General features: G+C 43.7%; 1 protein-coding gene across 1 annotated transcript in view; it reads right to left on the reverse strand.

Annotated features, from left to right (window-relative positions):
• Nucleotides 1–1,880: 1,880 nt before the first annotated feature.
• Nucleotides 1,881–23,895, reverse strand: part of LOC144763423 (uncharacterized) — a 248,452-nt gene continuing 226,437 nt past the window's right edge. Inside the window, exons 21-23 of the mRNA XM_078649006.1 lie at nucleotides 5,575–5,647; nucleotides 4,015–4,101; nucleotides 1,881–1,919 (exon numbers count right to left, since the gene is read on the reverse strand). Coding sequence (XP_078505132.1) covers nucleotides 5,579–5,647 — 69 coding nt within the window. The 3' untranslated portion in view covers nucleotides 1,881–1,919; nucleotides 4,015–4,101; nucleotides 5,575–5,578. The remainder of the gene's footprint in view (nucleotides 1,920–4,014; nucleotides 4,102–5,574; nucleotides 5,648–23,895) is intronic.

A 23,895-nucleotide genomic window follows, 5' to 3' on the forward strand; every position in this document is an offset into this window, starting at 1 on the left:
TAATAATTTTCAATCTAATCATATTGAAGTATTTTAGAGAATAAAATTGAAATATATTGCTTTTGTTTACGATGCATCAGTTGTGTTTCACAGTTAATCAGAGTTTCTTTACTTACAACTGATGTGGTATCACCAGTAATCAGACAGAATACAGATGTGTTGCCCAAAAAAGAATCTCTGTAAACTGGACTTGCTAGGACTCTTTAAGACAAATCACCTATGCACACTCTCGTATATACAATAGTTTTGTCAAAGTGTGACATAGAAAGTAAAAGGACACAAAGCCTATCAAACAAATAATTTCAAATAACACAAAATTATAACAAATCTTGTCCTTGGAGTAGGTTGATTCAACAGTAGTGTCTTTAATGTTCAAAAGAAACCAGCCGACACGCGTTTCGTCGCACAGGGGACAGTTTCCCGCGACTCCTCAGGGCTAGAAATAAAAAAAGTGTTGTTGCGGAAGTCGCTCTGTCGGTGATAATTCCGACCCGACAAGGCCCAGGACTTGTAGGTGGGCAATGGTGGTCGTTCTCAATCTTCCAGGATCCAAAGATGCTGGAGAAAGGGTATCGGACGGGTATAAAGGACACTCCAGATGGAGGGATAGATAGTCCGGGATGTATAGTAAGAGCTCGCTGTTGTTCAAACAGCTGATTTAGAAAGATAACGATGAGGATAAGGAACACATTTTTAGTTAAGAAAGTCTGTAAATGGCAGACGGGTGCCATTTACAGACTTTACAGAAATTAGTTCCTTATCCTCATAGTTATCTTTCTAAATCAGCTGTTTGAACAACAGCGAGCTCTTACTATACATCCCAGACTATCTATCCCGCCATCTGGAGTGTCCTTTATACCCGTCCGATACCCTTTCTTCAGCATCTTTGGATCCTGGAGGAGTGAGAACGACCACCATTGCCCACCTACAAGTCCTGGGCACTGTCGGGTCGGAATTATCACCGACAGAGCGACTTCCGCAACAACACTTTTTTTATTTCTAGCCCTGAGGAGTCACGGGGAACTGTCCCCTGTGTGCCGAAACACGTGTCGGCTGGTTTCTTTCGAACATTAAAGCCACTACTGTTGAATCAACCTACTCCAAGGACAAGATTTGTTATCATTTTGTGTTATTTGAAATTATTTGTTTGATAGGCTTTGTGTCCTTTGCTTTCTATGTCCACTTTGACAAAACTATTGTATATACAAGAGTGTGCATAGGTGATTTGTCTTGTAGTTAATACAGTGGTGGCTTAGGCTATCACTGAAATTGGGGGGTTATAGGGCTTATCCCCTCCACCTCTTTGCACTTCACATCTCACTTGAACGGACACATACCAAGCGCTAACTATTAGCTGTGCGCCCTTTCTCTACCTGACTAAAAACCCTTCGTCTAGATCCTTTTGCTAGGACTCTTTGCCCGGCTTAGAGGATATGTTTTTTCACAAGAGATTCTTATATATTTATTTTGAGATAAAATTGTTAATTCAACTTGTTTTTTAATTTCTGAAGAGCAAGCATCTCGCCTCTCTTCTGCATACTCATAGCAAAGATGTGAATGGCTATCCTGCTACAGGATGTTTCGCTCATCAAAGTATCTCATTATTTTTGCATATCTCTAAATTGTAGTGGCAGCAGTTTACTTCGTTAATGTTTAGCTTGAAGATATTTCATCATACCGGAGCTCAGCATCCGGAACTGCATAATCTAAATTGGACGATTTTCCTTCAGATTTCAGCTTTAAATGTGTCTTACACAAATAACATGTAACAGAAATACCTCCATGTAGCATAAAGGAAACACTAAAATGTATGATTAATTTTTACTTACCCAGTCTCCCACAGCATTGTACAGCACGACACTGAACATCACAGAGCTGCTCCCCTGTGTAATTCGGTCTTGAAATGGCCAGACTGATAGCTGTAAATACACGAAAATAGAGCTAGGCACAACCCAGTACAAGGCCCACCTTCATTAACCATCATCTCTGCCCACCACAAATGATCCCTCTCTTATCACTAGACCACACTTCTCAAATCACTCAACTTAAGTAAGGAATGGCTACATAATCATCAAAGTAGTCTTTGACATCATGTGGAATAGCAGACGAAATAGCATTTACCTGGAATGCTATTGGCATCAGTACTCTTTATAGATCCACTCACTTTGAATAGATCTTAATATTAGAAGAGAATCCCATACCATCTAGATATAACACACCAATGTTCACCTTTGCACTTCATAGCAGTACCTTCAAGTGAGATGTTACTAAAGCTACAAGTTGCAAAACATACAGAGGGCACAAGGTGATCACTTTACAGTCATATCTTTAGTTCTGCAACATTCAGAGGCACTCTCTTCCCCGTACACACTGGCATGTATCAGAACCCCAGTACAAATACTGTTATTCTTAAGGATTCTTAATGGAGCATTCAGTATGCATTAGATGGGAAAGCCATTAAAGTCAGATCAAATAGACCAATATGTCTATATGGAGAAAGTAATCTGATATTTCTCCTAGCTGAATTTTTCTTTTGACCCATGAGATCAACCAATCCACGGAGGTAGATTCAAGTATTTTGGTACATGCCACGTATCATTCAGAGAGATGCAAGGCATGCTGGAGGGAATGAAGGGTTTTGCTTTTTTCTTTATGGTTTAGTGGACCAATTTTTGTCCGCTGTTTACAAGACACTAATCTACAGACTAGGTGAGCAATTTAAATGTGGTGTTCAACAATTCAAGAACTTTCAGAGGACCGTTGTACTTTCTATGTCAGTAGGGAGATGCTACATTGTTGGAGAAAAACGCCCACGACTGGACAGTAAATATGGTTTTTTAGTTAAACAAAATGATTTCCACTTTTTTTCCATGTGGATTTCATTGTACTTTAATGTATGCATGTGTGTGAGTGTGTATGCTTGTGTATGAATATGTGTTTTTTATTTTTTGCAAATTAATTCTGCTTATTTACATTTGCCTTTTTTAGGGTTCTTTTTAGGTAGATGAAAGAAACATGCAGCCTGAACAGCAAATGGTTAAAAAAGTGTTTCTACCGCTAGCCTTTATAGCATGGGGAAAAAAATCAATGTATCAAAGGCACCAGTGTTGATGATTCTTGGCAACATGTTACTTCCATTAGAGGATTCACATTGCCCACCCATGGTAATATGCTGTCTCTCCCATAATGGTAATATTTCTTGCCAACTTGTGGTCAGACATGGTATAATGCCTTCCCCAAGTAACGTGAGGGCCCTGGGACAATAAATCCTGGCATGTTTTGGGCATCTGTGATCTCTGGCATTACAATAGTCCTTAGAGAATGCTGGGTATTCTTGACATATTGAAAAGTGCCATGGTCTGATGGGTCTGCCATCGAAAATGAAACCAGAATGTGACTGAGAGGGATTGACTAAACATGTTCTTTAGGATATTCTTAAATATTGCTTTTTTATGTTTGATAAGATGTCTATTATGTAGATGCTAAAGGTAGGACTAGGACTTTCTGGAAATTGCCATGTTGTCAGAGTATCCTAGAGGGCATGGATATTACCAGGACAAACATAGCATCTCATTTTCCCCTTATATGTGGTGTCACTAGGGACAGGAATGTTTAAAACAGCCAACATGGAGTTCAAGGCACAACAGAAATCTTAGATGCTTTTCATATCCAATGCAAATTTCTATTGTTTGGGGCACTGCTGAAGGTGATATGAAAATAACTATGTTGTTGAACAAACAAGCAATCATACCAAATATTATGTTTCAGGTAAAACGTACTGTAAGGTCACTGGAAAAAATGTTGTTTGAAAAATGTGTCCCAAGATAAGTAAGTATGAATAGCAATGAGTGACTTTTGGTCAAGACAATATTAGAAAGACAAGGAAGAGATGAATGTTAGGTGTCATGCTAAATAACTACACTAGAGCCCATTTCTTCATTTCTAGCATGGGAGGACAAGGGAAACATCCAAGACATGGTTCCAACTCAATTACTAGCCTCCCCTCTCACCTACCATTTCTCTCCCAGCAGCATGATGTATAAGTGTAACCATTTGGAGGATCCCATGTACCATTACACCAGTGGCAGTCCAAATGGGTGGCTGCGAAAGATTCCAAAAAAGGCATTAGGCAAAAAGACTTCAGAAGCTGACTGCACTAAACATTATTATAACCCCTCTCCTCTCAGATCAATCTACAGACCTCAGACCCCAATCTTGGATAAGTAGAAAGATAATCACAGGACGTTAGAAAAGCGAATTGTGTTTACATATATATACACGCACACACACAAATCTATAGCACACAATGCAGTCACCATTATAGAGTTATGGTTTAGCCAAATGCTAAATTGAAAAGGCTTTTTCAGATCTCACTAAGACCTTAAACCCTCCCCAAAATGTTTGCAAGATACGGTCCACCTTGCCAAACTGTGTACATACAATGGGAAAAAAGTTAAGAGGAGAGTTGAAAAACGTAAATATTCTAAATCCAATAAATGTCATTGTTAGCTGACCCTTTGAGAGAACAGCTTGGACAATCCCTTACTCATACACGAAGAATGTGTTTACTAACAGACAGTGTTTTTTTTCTAAAATTCGTTATTTAGCATAATCAAGCATTACTTTTTATTTCACTGCAGGCAACTAAACAGTATAATGCAATATTCTACTTACTATTACAAATAAACATTTGTCTGTTTGAAATCCATCTTTTTCAAGTTAATTACCCCAAGTAAATATGTAAAATAAAAAATACATAAAAGGTAACATGTAATATGGTCCGATACGTTATAGAGGTGTTCTGGTGATGTCATATGCTAAGAAGGGTGTTGGGGAAGTGCTCTGCAAACATTAAACAATAGTTTTAATCTGAAATAGGATTACCACTCGCCATTGGCCTGACAACTATGGTGTCCCTGTTATGTCAAAAGTTCAGCCACTATATACAGAAAACTGCAAAATATTATGAGGCGACTGCAGGGCAAAAATGTTCTACTTTTATTTTGTAATGGATTGTAAACAGTAGAACTGTCAGATGAAGTCTTAGGCACTTGTAAATGGGGATGTGGGTATGCACATTCTGCAGATCTAGCAAGTAAAAATAAATATAATCTGTGTATCAATGTCAGAAAGTTATAAGCTCACCTTGAAAAGTGGTTATGATTTGATAAATATGTTTACCGTGCGTAGGTGCAGAAAAGGGATGTGAAGGGAGTATGGGATAGTCTGGAGGAGTTAAAGAAAAGATGAGAGGCGGACTGTCTTGCATATTGTGCATTGTAAATATTCATTTATGTAAAGAATTGATTGGTGGCCTTTATTAATCCTTGTAAAAACAGCATTCATTTACCTTTGATAAACCTTTAGAAAATGTTATTTCAAAAGCCATAGAGCATTAAGATTTGGATGCTGTAAAGAAGAGATTGTACAGTGTTGCTTTAGACAGGGGGAGAGGGCAAGGCATGAGATTGGCTTTGTAGACCATCCACCATTGGAGAAGCCAACTAGATAACATGTACTGGGACACAAAAGTACTCAAAAACATGGTAGACTTTAAAATCCTGTCTCACTTACCCTTTCACCAGAGTAAAGTAGCAATCTGTTGTCCTGCCTCATCATTGCCTCTGTGGTGGGCCCACCGTGGCTGCTGAAGTGGTAAAAAATGGCATGAGACAGAACGTACTCCAAAGCCCACTTCCATTATCCACACAACACCATGTCCATAATAACAAACCCTCATCCAAGTGTTTAGCAGCGCCTGCGATTTTTTTAATACTTTATTTACCGTTTTATTACAATTCTGCATTGCAAACTCGAGTGCTCACAGTCAATTGGATCTCGCTATTTCGTAATATTCAAGACTCGCTGGATAGATGGTTCAATGCAATTTACTTTGATTGGTAGAAGTAACATTATTAAGATGAATGTTTTACCTAAGGTGTTGTATCTATTTCGAGCAGTTCCGCTGGAAATATCTGTGGCACAATTGCAGCACCTGCAGTCTATTTGCTCTAAGTTTCTCTGGGCCCCGGGTAAACCAAGACGAGCAATGAGATTCATGACTCTACCTATTGATCGGGGGGGGCTTGCTATTCCGGATTTTGCCTTTTACTTTTATGCTTGTTTTTTTTTTTTTTGGTTAAAATTTTTTATTGAGCAATCATATAAAATACAAGGATGGGCCCACAACCACACGGGCTGGCCGCTAAGGCACATAGCATTACACATGAATTAAACAATCATTTCCGAGGCCAGGCCAAATCATAGAATGAAATTGCTCCAGACAGAGAACAGGATACAACTATTTTCTATATAAAACATGAAAATAACGAACACAAAAACAAGGCGAGTGCAATAATCAAGTCAGCCCAAAAAGCAGCGGGGAAGGTCACTAGACAGGAGAACAGACGTAAATCAATGAGATTCGGTAAGGCCGTGAGGGGGGGGGGAGCAGGGAGGACAGGAAGATCCTAGAACAGAGTGAAAAAATTCCGGGAACGTCGGCCTAAGGAGACAGGGTAACATCGGAGGTGGCAACCAAGGGAGGGGTACAAATTTCTCCACGGTATGCATTCCATTGACCCCAGATTTTCGTCCACGCCCCTGGCCTGCCCCTAGCCACGTAGACTGTCTTCTCTCGGAACATGGACCAGTCCATGTTGCCTTCCCACACCGAAACGTCAGGAGGTCGGGATGCGCCCCAGAGTTGCGCAATGTCGCGCTTCGCGACCATGTAACCCAGGGTCGCCCATCTAGTCTGGGCCACAGAGTAATCGGAGGGTTCCCACACATTCAGCAGGCATCGTCGGGCCTCAGGTCGCAAGGCAACACCCGTCACTACAGTCATTATCGCAAGCACATCCACCCAAGAGGCCGCCACCACAGGACACTCCCAAAGTATGTGCAAAAAAGTAGCGCTCATCCCACAGCCACGCTTACACAAACCATCTGGGGAAAAACCCATCACGACTAGACGCGGACCAGTCACATACACCCGGTGGAGGATCTTAAGTTGCACCAAACGAAGACGGGCGGGAATGGCGACCTCCTTTGGGGAGGAGAGTGCCGACTGCCAGTCCTCGTCATCCAGTTCCAATCCATCACCGACCCACATCTCCCGGAGTCGGACCAACAAATCCGCACGGTTATGAATCAGTTTCTTGTAGATGAGCGAGATAGTGCTGTCGGGCAAGTGTCCATCTAGTACACGATCTTCAAGGGGGGAAGACTCGGGTAGGGTCACATCAGGAGTCAAAACCGAGGCCAAGGCATGTCGGACTTGCAGATACCGGAAAAACTCTCTATCACTCAAGTCGTATTCCGCCTTAAGGGCCTGGAATGACTTCACGCGACCATTCACACAAACGACACCCACCTTACTAATCCCAATCACATCCCAGCGTTCAAAACCCTTAGTAGACCAGAGACATCCCAAACGTTCAGAAGCATAAAGCGGAGTCGCCAGTGTCAGTCGATCCTCCCACCCCAAACTCACATTCGCAGCACGCCACACTTTGACCGCCGCCCTGGACGGGCCCACAAGATGGCTCCCGGCTGATCTAGAGTACAGCGCTCTATTAAAGTCCCCACCCGGCAACTGGAGCCTATCCATCTCAAAAGCCGGATCGCGACCCGGCGAGTACATCGCGTGATTAATGGCCGATAGCTGAGCAGCCCAGTAGTATCTCTTGATGTCGGGGAGCGCCATGCCCCCGTCATACCAAGGGATAGTAAGTTTCGCAAGGGCTATACGTGGGCGCCCGTCCCAAATCAATTGTCTTTGCAGACTCTCGATTTCTCTGAAATAAGTAGCGGGAATGTCGTCGAAGGAGTTCTGAAGGGCGTAGAGGAACCGCGGCAAGGACATCATTTTAAATAGAGCCGCCCGACCCAGAGGAGACAGGGGTAGCTTACGCCAACAGGCTACATCCAGTCGCAATCGAAGAAGCGGGGGGAGGAGATTACGCTGAAACCGGAGGGAGGGATCCAGGGTAATAAAAATCCCTAAATACTTGAAGCCAGACTGGACCACCTGGATAGGGAACCTGGCCGGCAAAGGGGGCAAAACACCCGAGAGAACATACACGCAGGACTTAGCCCAATTAATAACAAGGCCCGAGTTAGCACCGAACGAAGTAAGAACATCAAATAAGACGTTCAAGGATTTACGCGGGGATGTAAGATATAGAAGAATGTCGTCCGCGTAAAGAGAGACACGGTCTTCAAAGTCCGGTGACCAACGGATCCCTTTGAGTGAAGGCTCCCATCGAAGCCACGCAGCCAACGGTTCCAGGGCCAGCGCGAAAAGCAATGGAGATAAGGGGCAATCTTGACGGGTCCCTCTACCAAGGCCGAAGGGGACAGAAACTCTACCGTTCACCACCACTTGCGCTAAGGGTTCCACATACAACAACTTCACCCATCCGATAAATTCAGGTCCAAAACCAAATTTTTCGAGAGCTGCCCAAAGATAGGGCCACTCAACCGTGTCAAAAGCCATCGAGGCATCCAACGAGGCCAAAATGGCCGGCTCTGTCAGACGCCCCGCCCTCGCAACAGCACCGTGGAGACGACGTAGGTTAAGAGCCGTGTTGCGATGCGGGATAAATCCGGACTGATCCGGATGAACCAAGTCGCTAATGACCGTCAGTAGTCGGGTCGCCAGGAGCTTAGCCAGGACCTTAGGCTCAACATTTAACAGGGAAATGGGCCTATAAGACGAACAAAGGTCTCGCGGTTTCCCGTCCTTGGGAATTGCAACTATCGTAGCAAGACGCTGGTCATACGGGAGAATACCCCGTTCTCGGGACTCCAAAAACATAGCACGAAGATGGGGCGCTACCTTGTCAGGGCGTAGCTTGTACAGCTCAATTGGCAACCCGTTCGGGCCCAAGGCCTTGCCCGAACGGAGCGAACGAATGGCAGTCGCTATTTCATCCGTAGTAAAAGGGGACTCTAACGCGACACGGTCTAAATCGGAAACACTGGGCAAAGCTATATCGCGCAACAAAAGGCGAGAGTCAGCCACATCCCGTCCAGACACAGGGGTATAAACCACACGAAAATATTCTGCAAAACATTCCACTATTTCAACCGGGTCTGTCACTTCGACACCATTCGACGACTGAATCACAGGCACCACACGATTCGCTCTCTCTTTCTTATCCAACCACGCCAGCAATTTACCCGCTTTGTCCCCCACATCATACAGACGACCCTGCTGTTCACAAAACATCAATCTAGCCGCATCCGTGACCAAGGATTTATAAGCAAATTGTTTCAGACCAAGGGCGTGGAGTTTATCAGAGGTGACTCCAGACTCTAAGTCGGCCTCCCTCTCCGCAATCTCTGTCTCAAGGTCCACCACCTCCCGATTCCTAGCATTCTTGGATTTAGCAATAAGGGAAAGGGCCTGCCCACGTATCACTGTTTTAAAAGCCTCCCACAGGGACACAGCCGAGGAAACCGATCCCTCATTGTCCAAAAAATAGGCATCTAAAGACTTAGTCAAAAGGTTTCGGGTCTCAGGGGAGGCAATATACCAGGGGTTAATAGGAGCCACACGGCCCGCCGCCTCCACCCCAAACTCAAAACAAAGCCAGAGCGGAGAATGATCGGAGATGCCCCGGGGGAGGTGTTTGATCTCACGCACCGCTGGCGTCTGCGCCGCGGGCATCTGGAAATAATCCAGTCTAGACAGACTCCCATGGGCCCCCGAATGGAAGGTGTATTGGAGCTGGGCAGGATGCATGAGCCTCCAGCAATCCACCAGACCAAATGTGTCCAAAAACCCACCTAGCCATTGTTGGGCCGAAGGAGTATCCCTAGGGGGGTAGCGATCTTGCAGACCGGATATCACAGAATTAAAATCGCCTGCAAGAAAAAGGGTACTGTCAGGAAGGTTCAGCAACACACGGCTCAAATCGGAAAAGGTGGAAGTCTGTAGGCCAGGGGGCACATACACAGTAAACAAGGAGAGGGTACGACCCTCATAGCGACCCACGAGGACAGCATAACGCCCCGATCATCAAGGATCACATCATCAATGGCTAGGGGGAGGGAAGCCCGAACAAGGATACCCACCCCCCTGGAACCAGTGGTAAACCCCGAATGTGCAGCAAGGCGATATCCCCACCTATTCATCGCACGACAAGAATTGCCCACCAAATGAGTTTCCTGCAAAAAAACAATATCTGGAGATAAACGGCGTAGACATTTTAACACCACGCTCCGCTTAATGCGGTCTCCCAGACCATTAACATTCCACGAAACCAGCCTCAACCCGCTACCCCCCATCCCACACAGCAACGCCGAAACCCCCCCGCAATGAGCATGACATAAAAATTATCAGAAAGAGGATTGATTCGCCTTGAAAACATAACACTAAAACATCAAACAACCCAATCACCCACCCCCCAACAATGAAGAAAACACCCCCCACCCTGCACCCCTGCAAAATGCTAAATAGCCACCCCAACATGCAGTGTGCCTGTCGCCCAAGAACCCCTATTCTACAAAAAGAACCCCGGAGGAGGAAAGGCTCTGGCCCACCCGCCACCCCGAGTAGGACAGACAATGAAGAGAACACACAAACAGTAGAGGCACTGAGGCATGAAATCCCCGGAGAGTTTACTCTATTCGAGGGCCCAGGTGTAGGCGGATTGTTCAGCTCTCCACGCCACCCTCAGCACCACCCGGGTGGGCGGCGGACTCAGTCCCAGGAGGTCGGTCAGGCAGAGAGTCTATCCAGTCATTTACAGAGTCAGGCCGATCAAAGAAGAAGGTTCGGTCGTTGTACTCGACGCGCAGCCTGGTCGGAAAAAGCATGGCGTAGCGAAGCCCCATGTCCCGGAGACGTTTCTTGACATCACGGAAGCCCATACGCTGTCTCTGGACCTGTTGAGAAAAGTCCGGATAGAAGTTCACCGTGGCGTTCTCAAAGGCCACCGGGCCCTTCACACGCGATGCTTGCAGGATAGCGTCCCGATCCCTATAATGGAAGAGTTTCGCAACAATAGGCCTCGGCGGGGCACCCGGCTTACCCTTGCCCCCCGGAACACGATGGGCACGTTCCACTGCGAAAAACTTAGTCAAACCAGACGGGGAGAGGTGGTTCTGGATCAAGTCCTCAACAAGGAGATCAACAGAGTGAGGTTCTGGATTTTCCGGAACTCCGACCACGCGCACGTTACAGCGACGGGCCCTGTTCTCAAAGTCCTCCAAGCGCCGGGTTACGAGGTCGTTCACCTTACGAAGGTTGCCGATCTCCGTCTGTATCTCCGAAACGTCCTCCATGAGAGTGGATGACTTGAGATCCAATGACTTCAACTTCTCATTGGTTTTCGACAGGTCAGCGCGAATCAAGTTCACGTCAATGGCCACGGTGTCAATTTTGTGGGCCAAAGCTTCATATTGTTGGCCTATCGTCTCCTTCATGGCAGAAATGGCGCCCATGACGTCCTGCAAGGATGGCTCCGTTGACGCATCCACAGTGTGATCACCGGCACTCGATCCGGGCAGGGCGGCTCCGGGAGACCCCTTGGAATGGGTGTAGCGGTCCATAACGTTGGACTGGACCGGGCCCCCACGCAGGGGCGTCTTGGTCTTCCGAGTCTCTCGGTCCCCTCTGCCAGCCATAATAGAACTGCGTCACCAGGAGATCAACCAGGCTCGATGGAATGGCCACCGGAAAGCAGGGCCTCGGGACCAGAGAACCGCAGCCAGGGTACCACTAGTAGGAGGGCCAACAGACAGGAGAAGAAACCAGCCAAAGGCCCGACAGCCGTTCCGTGTCCCGACTTCAGCCCAGGCCAGGCTCCTCTGCCAGATGTCTCAGTCTGAGGCAGAAACGAAACCGAAACTTAAGAGGGGGGTCCACAAGTCGAATCCCCCTGCCGTTGTTGTTCAACTGCAAGACGGCCACTGAGCCTCACCCAGTCCCGGGCGTACCCCGAGGGCGGAGCCCGAAAGTTCGAATCGATGTAACTCCGGCACCCCGGGTCCAAATCAAATTTCAAAAAGTCCAGGGCAATCAGCCCAGTATCCTCTACACAAATCCTCGTAAAAAGTCAGGATTAATTCAGGATATCATGCCGGGAGTGGCGGGGGTCCGGGGAGCGCTGTGCTCACGCGGCCATCTCGGATGCCCGCCAAGCTCCTCCTCTGTTTTTTTTTGTTTTTTTTTAAATGCGTATTTTATTAACTGGAGAAGATGTTAGTAATAGGGCGGAGGTCCCGTCTATTTTCCAGGTTCTGTTGGGTCCTGTGGCACGTCAATGCTTTTTTAAACAAATTGATGGCAGTTATTAGAAGCGTACAAGGTTTAAGGTACTTATATCAGCTTTTAATGTCTGGAAAAGAATACGAAAGCTTTGCTCAGTTGAGAACATTTCCCGGTATACTCCAACAAATGATGTAAATATTCTTCCTTCTATCTTCTGGGATACTACTGCTGTTGGCTGGAGGGGAAAGGCTGTTGTTCACCAGGGGGATTTTTTTTGCAATGATGGCTTGCTGATGTCTTATGAAGCATTATCACGACAGCATAATTTGTTTAAAAATCTATTTTTTAAGTTTCTACAACTAAGAGATTTTATTTTTCTGAAAAAACTTAGATCGGATTCTAGTTTAGTAGTCACTGCTGTCCAACGACAGGTTAAAATTGGGGTGTTGTATCAACTATTGTTATCCTGTAGAAAGGATGATCTAGATAAACACAGTGTTAAATGGGCCGCGGTCCTGGGCACAGGGAATTTGAGCTTAAAGGATGCTAGTATTAGATCCAGGGCGACTTTGTTGTCCGCGAACCTGAAAGCTCAATGTTTTAAAACCTGTTTCAATTTATATTATACCCCTGCATGGATGTTAAAATGGGGGAATGGGCAAGATGGAAAATGCTTTCGATGCCGGGGGGATGATGTAGATATGTTACATATGTTTTTTTCCTGTGTGTGTTTGTCAAATTATATTCAACACATGGAACAGTTTCTGTCTAGAGTAATAGGAGTTCAATTTGCTATAACACCTATAATGATGCTTTTGGGTATTGGACCAGAAGTTGGTAAGAGCACTCCTTTATACAAACATAGATATCTTATTTTTTTTGCAATGACTGTTGCCCGACTTTGTATTGCGGCCGAATGGCTACAGCCCGAACCTCCCTCTTTTGATCTATTGAAGGCTAAGATGTATAATTTATTTGTGTTAGAGCATAGTTTGTATTTTGTTAAGGGGGTAAAGAAACGTAAAATCGGGCTTGGAATTTGGGGGAGTTTCTCTGATTATATGTCTACCTGAATCGTTTTTGTTATTTCTGTACTGGCTCATTAAGTTAGTGTGGAAAAAATAAATTAAAAAAAATTAAATAAAAACCAAACTTGAGTGCTCACAGTCATTAGTACATTGGCATAAGAATACAAAGGTATATGGTCATAGAAGTCATGTTGTCAAGGCCGCTATACAATACATACATTCAGGAGGGCTCGAGGGGCCCCACCATAAGCGGTGTGAAAAAGGTGAGTATGGTGCGAAGAGGCATCAACCCACCCCTGTCGGAACTATGCTCTGTTCAACTTGAGAGTCGGCAGTCGGGCAGTTAGCCTGCGTGTAAGCCTTGAAAGGCCCCCAAATTTCTTTGACCCGGAATGATCGAGTCAATGTGGTGGAGTAAAGTTCACTGTTGGTGTTGCAGATGGCTAGGCTAAGAAGCTCTCTCTGTACTGTGGGAACTGATTTCTGCCCCAATGTAGTGCAATTTCTCTTTTAGCGAGTAGCAAACTAAGAGCAGCGAATCTACGTGTGTGCTTAGAGAGGTTCGCTAGAAAGCCCAATAATGCAATCTCGGTTGTGGATTTGAGGGTCAGCTTAATCATATCTCCCAGTGTTTTGTGTACTGCCTCCCAAAATGGTAGTAGTTTGGGGCATGTCCATTAAAGGTGGGCGAAGTCCGCGTAAGGGGTGTTACATTTATGTCAATTATGCGGTCTGGTAGGTTCAAGTGTATGGGATCTGGCCGTGGTAAAATACATTCTACGCAGAAATGTAAAATGTAGTAGCTTGTGCCGGCTATTCAAAGAGACTTCTATTGTTACAGTGCAACATTTGGTCCATTGGTCATCTGTGATGTGGTGACCTAAATCAGCCTCCCAGTCTTTGCGAATTTTGTCGTACTGTACAGGGATTATCTCGGAACAGGGTTTGTACAGTTTGGATATAAGATGGATTCCATCTTGGCTTTCAATGATTGTGGACAAAAGGGTGAACGAATCTGGCTCTAGGGGAAAGCCAGGCAGAGATGACCAAAGTGCCGATCTGACTCGCCCAAGAACAAAGCGATCCATGAAGGAGGCATAATGGAAGCGGTCTTCGTCTGTAATAGAAAAGGCATGAACACTGGGGCATAAGTCCCCTAGTTTGGCGATGGAAGATTTTGCCAAGGTGCGCTGCACCAGTTTCTCTCCCGTGATTGGTAACCAGAGGGCTTTGGGAAGCAGCAGTGCCAAGGAATAAAGTGTAGATGTGCCGGTGATCCTCTTCAGTTTCTCCCACGCACACGCCCATCTTGTGGTGAAAACCATTTGTATGTCATTGGGGTCTCTGGGTATGCCCTTGGGCGGCACCGTTAAAAGCATGTCCGGCAGTACCAGATCTGCCTCAGGGCGGAGATACGGGATCCTAGCGTCGGGATGGAACCAGGCTAAGTCGTAACTACATTGGGCCACTAAATAATACAACCACTATAATCCGGCACCCCGACACCCCCTCTCTCATACGGAAGGACCAAGATCTGCCAGTGTACCCGGGGATGTTTACCTCCCCAGAACAATTTTATAAGATGTGAGCGCAATGTAACAAAGAAACTGGTAGGGAGTGGAATGGGGATGTTGTTAAACAGATATAAAAATGTAGGAAGCACAATCATTTTGATGAGAGCCACTCTGCCAGCCATCGAGAGCGGTAATCGTAACCATCGCTCCACCTGTGTCTCCAGGGCGTTGATGGCTTGGCCATAATTTAGGCGGATAATGTGAACCATGTCCAGATGAATATGAATGCCCAGGTATTTAACGGAGTCTGTGCACCACTCAAGGGGGAATTCATAGTTCCATCGCAATGTGCTAGGGGTTAAAGGGAAAATAACTGACTTATGCCAGTTGATGCCCAGGCCAGAGTGCTGTCCAAAATGAGTTATTTCCCTGATAAGGGATTCCAGGTTGACGCCTGGCTCCCGAACATAAAGGATGGTGTCATCCGCATAGAGGGATACCAACAAGGGGCCCATGTTGAATTGGAGTCCCCTTTGCAAATGTCTCTGTTGGAAATGGCGGATTAGGGGGTCCATTGCAAGTATAAACAATAATGGGGACAGGGGACAGCCTTGACGAGTGCCGCGGGACAGAAAAAAGGGTTGGGAAAGAGTGCCGTTTAGGCCGAGTCTCGCTGTGAGGTGACTGTATAATAATTCTGTGGTGACAATGAATCCCATTGGCATCCCCATTCGGCGCATGATAGACACAAAAAAGGACCACTCAGGAGAATTTAACGCTTTCTAGGTGTCTGATAAAATGGCGGCAGCTGGGACCTCAGGGTTTGTTGTATGGGGGCCGGAGCAACTGTGCCAGGACTAGGCCCGGTCACTCTCCTTCGCCATAGTGCTGTGCGGTTGAATATTTGCCTAGAAGCAGTATTTCCCAGTCAGCAGTCTCTTTGTATTCGGCGATGAGGGCGAGTCGTGATTTGTTGACTCTGTGTTGGGGCAGCTAGTTATGTCGCTATATACATCTCTTTTAAGTCACGCTCAAGGCGAGAGAGAGTTGAACAGAGAGATTTTAGGACTCTGGCATGCTTAGCGATGCAGACCCTCTAATGTATGTCTTAAAACCCTCCCACAACACTGCCCAGGAGTCTACTGAGCCCGTATTAATGGTGAAATATTCTTCAATCGCCTCGTATACCTCAGAATAAAAGAGGTCATCGTTGAGGGCCCGACTGGGAAACAGCATTGTCACTCGTATTCATCGGGTCTGGGCATCTTAAGAAGAAGGCTAACCGGGGAGTCATCTGAATATATTCTCGGAAGTGTAACACTTGATTGGTACCAGCAGAAGATGTCAGGGGAGCGCAACCAATAATCTATCCTCGTCCAGGTGTTGGGGTGGCTGGAGTAGTGCGTATATTTAGTGCTGAAGGGGTTGCACGCTCGCCATATGTCGCATAGAGACAATTGTTCACAGAATTCTGATACGGCTCTGCGAGCGCATGGTTCAGTGCCAGGGGAGCTTGCGGCGCTGTCTAAAACGGGGTTGAGAACTAAGTTGAGATCCCCTCCTGCCAGCAATAAGGTAGAGTCTAACTTGGCGAGCTGGGCCTGTAGGGAATAAAAGAATTCCGGGGAATCAGTGTTCGGAGCATAGACGCATACCAGGGTGATGTTGTGACCCATCAAGAGGCCTGTAACTATTGTAAATCTACTTTCATCATCCCTAATGATGGAATGGAGAGTGAAGGGCACCCTGTTATGTATGATAATAGCTGTGCCCCGGGAATAGCTACTGAAGTTGGAAAAATATCTATGTGTGCCCCAGCTAGAGGTGAATCGTGCGTGGTTATTTTTGGGCAGGTGTGTTTCTGTAAGAAAGCAACATCGACATTGTGACGTAACAAATATTGAACAATCTGTTGTTTCTTGCCATTGTCATTCAGGCCTCTGACATTCCAGGATAACAGGGATAAGTCATAAGGGCCATAAACGTTACCTAACTGCGCCCTCTAAAAGTCTTGACAGACATAGCTAATGAAAGCAATCGTTGATAAACATTTAAGAGGACAGTGAGCCTGACAACATCTTAGTTGTATTACATAAAATGAAATGCTAAAATGGACATTTATGGCGCATGTGTTGGAAGATTATTATTGGCTCATATTGTATTTTTAGAGAAACAAGGAAAGTTGAAATTACTCCTTATAACCTGCCAGTTATGACAGATCATCCTAATAATTTTCAATCTAATCATATTGAAGTATTTTAGAGAATAAAATTGAAATATACTGCTTTTGTTTACGATGCATCAGTTGTGTTTCACAGTTAATCAGAGTTTTTTTACTTACAACTGATGTGGTATCACCAGTAATCAGACAGAATACAGATGTGTTGCCCAAAAAAGAATCTCTGTAGACTGGACTTGCTAGGACTCGTTAAGACAAATCACCTATGCACACTCTCGTATATACAATAGTTTTGTCAAAGTGGACATAGAAAGCAAAGGACACAAAGCCTATCAAACAAATAATTTCAAATAACACAAAATTATAACAAATCTTGTCCTTGGAGTAGGTTGATTCAACAGTAGTGTCTTTAATGTTCAAAAGAAACCAGCCGACACACGTTTCGTCGCACAGGGGACAGTTTCCCGCGACTCCTCAGGGCTAGAAATAAAAAAAGTGTTGTTGCGGAAGTCGCTCTGTCGGTGATAATTCCGACCCGACAAGGCCCAGGACTTGTAGGTGGGCAATGGTGGTCGTTCTCAATCTTCCAGGATCCAAAGATGCTGGAGAAAGGGTATCGGACGGGTATAAAGGATACTCCAGATGGAGGGATAGATAGTCCGGGATGTATAGTAAGAGCTCGCTGTTGTTCAAACAGCTGATTTAGAAAGATAACGATGAGGATAAGGAACACATTTTTAGTTAAGAAAGTCTGTAAATGGCAGACGGGTGCCATTTACAGACTTTACAGAAATTAGTTCCTTATCCTCATAGTTATCTTTCTAAATCAGCTGTTTGAACAACAGCGAGCTCTTACTATACATCCCAGACTATCTATCCCTCCATCCGGAGTGTCCTTTATACCCGTCCGATACCCTTTCTCCAGCATCTTTGGATCCTGGAAGAGTGAGAACGACCACCATTGCCCACCTACAAGTCCTGGGCACTGTCGGGTCGGAATTATCACCGACAGAGCGACTTCCGCAACAACACTTTTTTTATTTCTAGCCCTGAGGAGTCGCGGGGAACTGTCCCCTGTGTGACGAAACACGTGTCGGCTGGTTTCTTTCGAACATTAAAGCCACTACTGTTGAATCAACCTACTCCAAGGACAAGATTTGTTATCATTTTGTGTTATTTGAAATTATTTGTTTGATAGGCTTTGTGTCCTTTGCTTTCTATGTCCACTTTGACAAAACTATTGTATATACAAGAGTGTGCATAGGTGATTTGTCTTGTAGTTAATACAGTGGTGGCTTAGGCTATCACTGAAATTGGGGGGTTATAGGGCTTATCCCCTCCACCTCTTTGCACTTCACATCTCACTTGAACGGACACATACCAAGCGCTAACTATTAGCTGTGCGCCCTTTCTCTACCTGACTAAAAACCCTTCGTCTAGATCCTTTTGCTAGGACTCTTTGCCCGGCTTAGAGGATATGTTTTTTCACAAGAGATTCTTATATATTTATTTTGAGATAAAATTGTTAATTCAACTTGTTTTTTAATTTCTGAAGAGCAAGCATCTCGCCTCTCTTCTGCATACTCATAGCAAAGATGTGAATGGCTATCCTGCTACAGGATGTTTCGCTCATCAAAGTATCTCATTATTTTTGCATATCTCTAAATTGTAGTGGCAGCAGTTTACTTCGTTACTGTTTAGCTTGAAGATATTTCATCATACCGGAGCTCAGCATCCGGAACTGCATAATCTAAATTGGACGATTTTCCTTCAGATTTCAGCTTTAAATGTGTCTTACACAAATAACATGTAACAGAAATACCTCCATGTAGCATAAAGGAAACACTAAAATGTATGATTAATCCCTCTAAGTGACATCCAATTTTACTTACCCAGTCTCCCACAGCATTGTACAGCACGACACTGAACATCACAGAGCTGCTCCCCTGTGTAATTCGGTCTTGAAATGGCCAGACTGATAGCTGTAAATACACGAAAATAGAGCTAGGCACAACCCAGTACAAGGCCCACCTTCATTAACCATCATTTCTGCCCACCACAAATGATCCCTCTCTTATCACTAGACCACACTTCTCAATTCACTCAACTTAAGTAAGGAATGGCTACATAATCATCAAAGTAGTCTTTGACATCATGTGGAATAGCAGACGAAATAGCATTTACCTGGAATGCTATTGGCATCAGTACTCTTTATAGATCCACTCACTTTGAATAGATCTTAATATTAGAAGAGAATCCCATACCATCTAGATATAACACACCAATGTTCACCTTTGCACTTCATAGCAGTACCTTCAAGTGAGATGTTACTAAAGCTACAAGTTGCAAAACATACAGAGGGCACAAGGTGATCACTTTACAGTCATATCTTTAGTTCTGCAACATTCAGAGGCACTCTCTTCCCCGTACACACTGGCATGTATCAGAACCCCAGTACAAATACTGTTATTCTTAAGGATTCTTAATGGAGCATTCAGTATGCATTAGATGGAGAAGCCATTAAAGTCAGATCAAATAGACCAATATGTCTATATGGAGAAAGTAATCTGATATTTCTCCTAGCTGAATTTTTCTTTTGACCCATGAGATCAACCAATCCACGGAGGTAGATTCAAGTACTTTGGTACATGCCACGTATCATTCAGAGAGATGCAAGGCATGCTGGAGGGAATGAAGGGTTTTGCTTTTTTCTTTATGGTTTAGTGGACCAATTTTTGTCCGCTGTTTACAAGACACTAATCTACAGACTAGGTGAGCAATTTAAATGTGGTGTTCAACAATTCAAGAACCTTCAGAGGACCGTTGTACTTTCTATGTCAGTAGGGAGATGCTACATTGTTGGAGAAAGACGCCCACGACTGGACAGTAAATATGGTTTTTTAGTTAAACAAAATGATTTCCACTTTTTTTCCATGTGGATTTCATTGTACTTTAATGTATGCATGTGTGTGAGTGTGTATGCTTGTGTATGAATATGTGTTTTTTATTTTTTGCAAATTAATTCTGCTTATTTACATTTGCCTTTTTTAGGGTTCTTTTTAGGTAGATGAAAAAAACATGCAGCCTGAACAGCAAATGGTTAAAAAAGTGTTTCTACCGCTAGCCTTTATAGCATGGGGAAAAAAATCAATGTATCAAAGGCACCAGTGTTGATGATTCTTGACAACATGTTACTTCCATTAGAGGATTCACATTGACCACCCATGGTAATATGCTGTCTCTCCCATAATGGTAATATTTCTTGCCAACTTGTGGTCAGACATGGTATAATGCCTTCCCCAAGTAACGTGAGGGCCCTGGGACAATAAATCCTGGCATGTTTTGGGCATCTGTGATCTCTGGCATTTCGACAGTCCTTAGAGAATGCTGGGTATTCTTGACATATTGAAAAGTGCCATGGTCTGATGGGTCTGCCATCGAAAATTAAACCAGAATGTGACTGAGAGGGATTGACTAAACATGTTCTTTAGGATATTCTTAAATATTGCTATTTTATGTTTGATAAGATGTCTATTATGTAGATGCTAAAGGTAGGACTAGGCGTTTCTGGAAATTGCCATATTGTCAGAGTATCCTAGAGGGCATGGATATTACCAGGACAAACATAGCATCTCATTTTCCCCTTATATGTGGTGTCACTAGGGACAGGAATGTTTAAAACAGCCAACATGGAGTTCAAGGCACAACAGAAATCTTAGATGCTTTTCATATCCAATGCAAATTTCTATTGTTTGGGGCACTGCTGAAAGTGATATGAAAATAACTATGTTGTTGAACAAACAAGCAATCATACCAAATATTATGTTTCAGGTAAAAAGTACTGTAAGGTCACTGGAAAAAATGTTGTTTGAAAAATGTGTCCCAAGATAAGTAAGTATGAATAGCAATGAGTGACTTTTGGTCAAGACAATATTAGAAAGACAAGGAAGAGATGAATGTTAGGTGTCATGCTAAATAACTACACTAGAGCCCATTTCTTCATTGCTAGCATGGGAGGACAAGGGAAACATCCAAGACATGGTTCCAACTCAATTACTAGCCTCCCCTCTCACCTACCATTTCTCTCCCAGCAGCATGATGTATAAGTGTAACCATTTGGATGATCCCATGTACCATTACACCAGTGGCAGGCCAAACGGGTGGCTGCGAAAGATTCCAAAAAAGGCATTAGGCAAAAAGACTTCAGAAGCTGAATGCACTAAACATTATTATAACCCCTCTCCTCTCAGATCAATCTACAGACCTCAGACCCCAATGTTGGATAAGTAGAAAGATAATCACAGGACGTTAGAAAAGCGAATTGTGTTTACATATATATACACGCACACACACAAATCTATAGCACACAATGCAGTCACCATTATGTAGTTATGGTTTAGCCAAATGCTAAATTGAAAAGGCTTTTTCAGATCTCACTAAGACCTTAAACCCTCCCCAAAATGTTTGCAAGATACGGTCCACCTTGCCAAACTGTGTACATACAGTGGGAAAAAAGTTAAGAGGAGAGTTGAAAAACGTAAATATTCTAAATCCAATAAATGTCATTGTTAGCTGACCCTTTGAAAGAACAGCTTGGACAATCCCTTACTCGTACAAGAAGAATGTGTTTACTAACAGACAGTGTTTTTTTTTCTAAAATTGTTATTTAGCATAATCAAGCATTACTTTTTATTTCACTGCAGGCAACTAAACAGTATAATGCAATATTCTACTTATTGTTACAAATAAACATTTGTCTGTTTGAAATCCATCTTTTTCAAGTTAATTACCCCAAGTAAATATGTAAAATAAAAAATACATAAAAGGTAACATGTAATATGGTCCGATACGCTATAGAGGTGTTCTGGTGATGTCATATGCTAAGAAGGGTGGAGGGGAAGTGCTCTGCAAACATCAAACAATAGTTTTAATCTGAAATAGGATTACCACTCCCCATTGGCCTGACAACTACGGTGTCCCTGTTATGTCAAACGTTCAGCCACTATATACAGAAAACTGCAAAATATTATGAGGCGACTGCAGGGCAAAAAGGTTCTACTTTTATTTTGTAATGGATTGTAAACAGTAGAACTGTCAGATAAGGTCTTAGGCACTTGTAAATGGGGATGTGGGTATGCACATTCTGCAGATCTATCAAGTAAAAATAAATATAATCTGTGTATCAATGTCAGAAAGTTGTAAGCTCAACTTGAAAAGTGGTTATGATTTGATAAATATGTTTACCGTGCGTAGGTGCAGAAAAGGGATGTGAAGGGAGTATGGGATAGTCTGGAGGAGTTAAAGAAAAGATGAGAGGCGGACTGTCTTGCATATTGTGCATTGTAAATATTCATTTATGTAAAGAATTGATTGGTTGCCTTTATTAATCCTTGCAAAAACAGCATTCATTTACCTTTGATAAACCTTTAGAAAATGTATTTTCAAAAGCCATAGAGCATTAAGATTTGGATGCTGTAAAGAAAAATTGTACAGTGTTGCTTTAGACAGGGGGAGAGGGCAAGGCATGAGATTGGCTTTGTAGACCATCCACCATTGGAGAAGCCAACTAGATAAAATGTACTGGGACACAAAAGTACTCAAAAACTTGGTAGACTTTAAAATCCTGTCTCACTTACCCTTTCACCAGAGTAAAGTAGCAATCTGTTGTCCTGCCTCATCGTTGCCTCTGTGGTGGGCCAGCGTGGCTGCTGAAGTGGTAAACAATGGCATCAGACAGAACGTACTCCAAAGCCCACTTCCATTATCCACACAACACCATGTCCATAATAACAAACCTTCTTCCAAGTGTTTAGCAGCGCCTGCGATTTTTTTTAATACTTTATTTACCGTTTTATTACAATTCTGCATTGCAAACTCGAGTGCTCACAGTCAATTGGATCTCGCTATTACGTAATATTGAAGACTCGCTGGATAGATGGTCCAGAATGCAATATACTTTGATTGGTAGAAGTAACATTATTAAGATGAATGTTTTACCTAAGGTGTTGTATCTATTTCGAGCAGTTCCGCTGAAAATATCTGTGGCACAATTGCAGCACCTGCAGTCTATTTGCTCTAAGTTTCTCTGGGCCCCGGGTAAACCAAGACGAGCAATGAGATTCATGACTCTACCTATTGATTGGGGGGGGGCTTGCTATTCCGGATTTTGCCTTTTACTTTTATGCTTGTTTTTTAAAAATAAATGCGTATTTTATTAACTGGAGAAATGTTAGTAATAGGGCGGAGGCCCCGTCAATTTTCCAGGTTCTGTTGGGTCCTGTGGCACGTCAATGCTTTTTTAAACAAATTGACGGCAGTTATTACAAGCGCACAAGGTTTAAGGTACTTATATCAGCTTTTAATGTCTGGAAAAGAATACGAAAGCTTTGCTCAGTTGAGAACATTTCCCGGTATACTCCAACAAATGATGTAAATATTCTTCCACGATCTTCTGGGATACTACTGCTGCTGGCTGGAGGGGAAAGGCTGTTGTTCAACTGGGTTTTTTTTTGTTGCAATGATGGCTTGCTGATGTCTTATGAAGCATTATCACGACAGCATAATTTGCCCAAAAATCTATTTTTTAAGTTTCTACAATTAAGAGATTTTATTTTTCAGAAAAAACTTAGATCGGATTCTAGTTTAGTAGTCACTGCTGTCCAACGACAGGTTAAAATTGGGGTGTTGTATCAACTATTGTTATCCTGTAGAAAGGATGATCTAGATAAACACAGTGTTAAATGGGCCGCGGTCCTGGGCACGGGGAATTTGAGCTTAAAGGATGCTAGTATTAGATCCAGGGCGACTTTGTTGTCCGCGAACCTGAACGCTCAATGTTTTAAAACCTGTTTCAATTTATATTATACCCCTGCATGGATGTTAAAATGGGGGAATGGGCAAGATGGAAAATGCTTTCGATGCCGGGGGGATGATGCAGATATGTTACATATT

This window comes from Lissotriton helveticus, chromosome 6, assembly GCF_964261635.1.
Source record: "Lissotriton helveticus chromosome 6, aLisHel1.1, whole genome shotgun sequence".
Classification (NCBI taxonomy): Eukaryota; Metazoa; Chordata; class Amphibia; order Caudata; family Salamandridae; genus Lissotriton; species Lissotriton helveticus.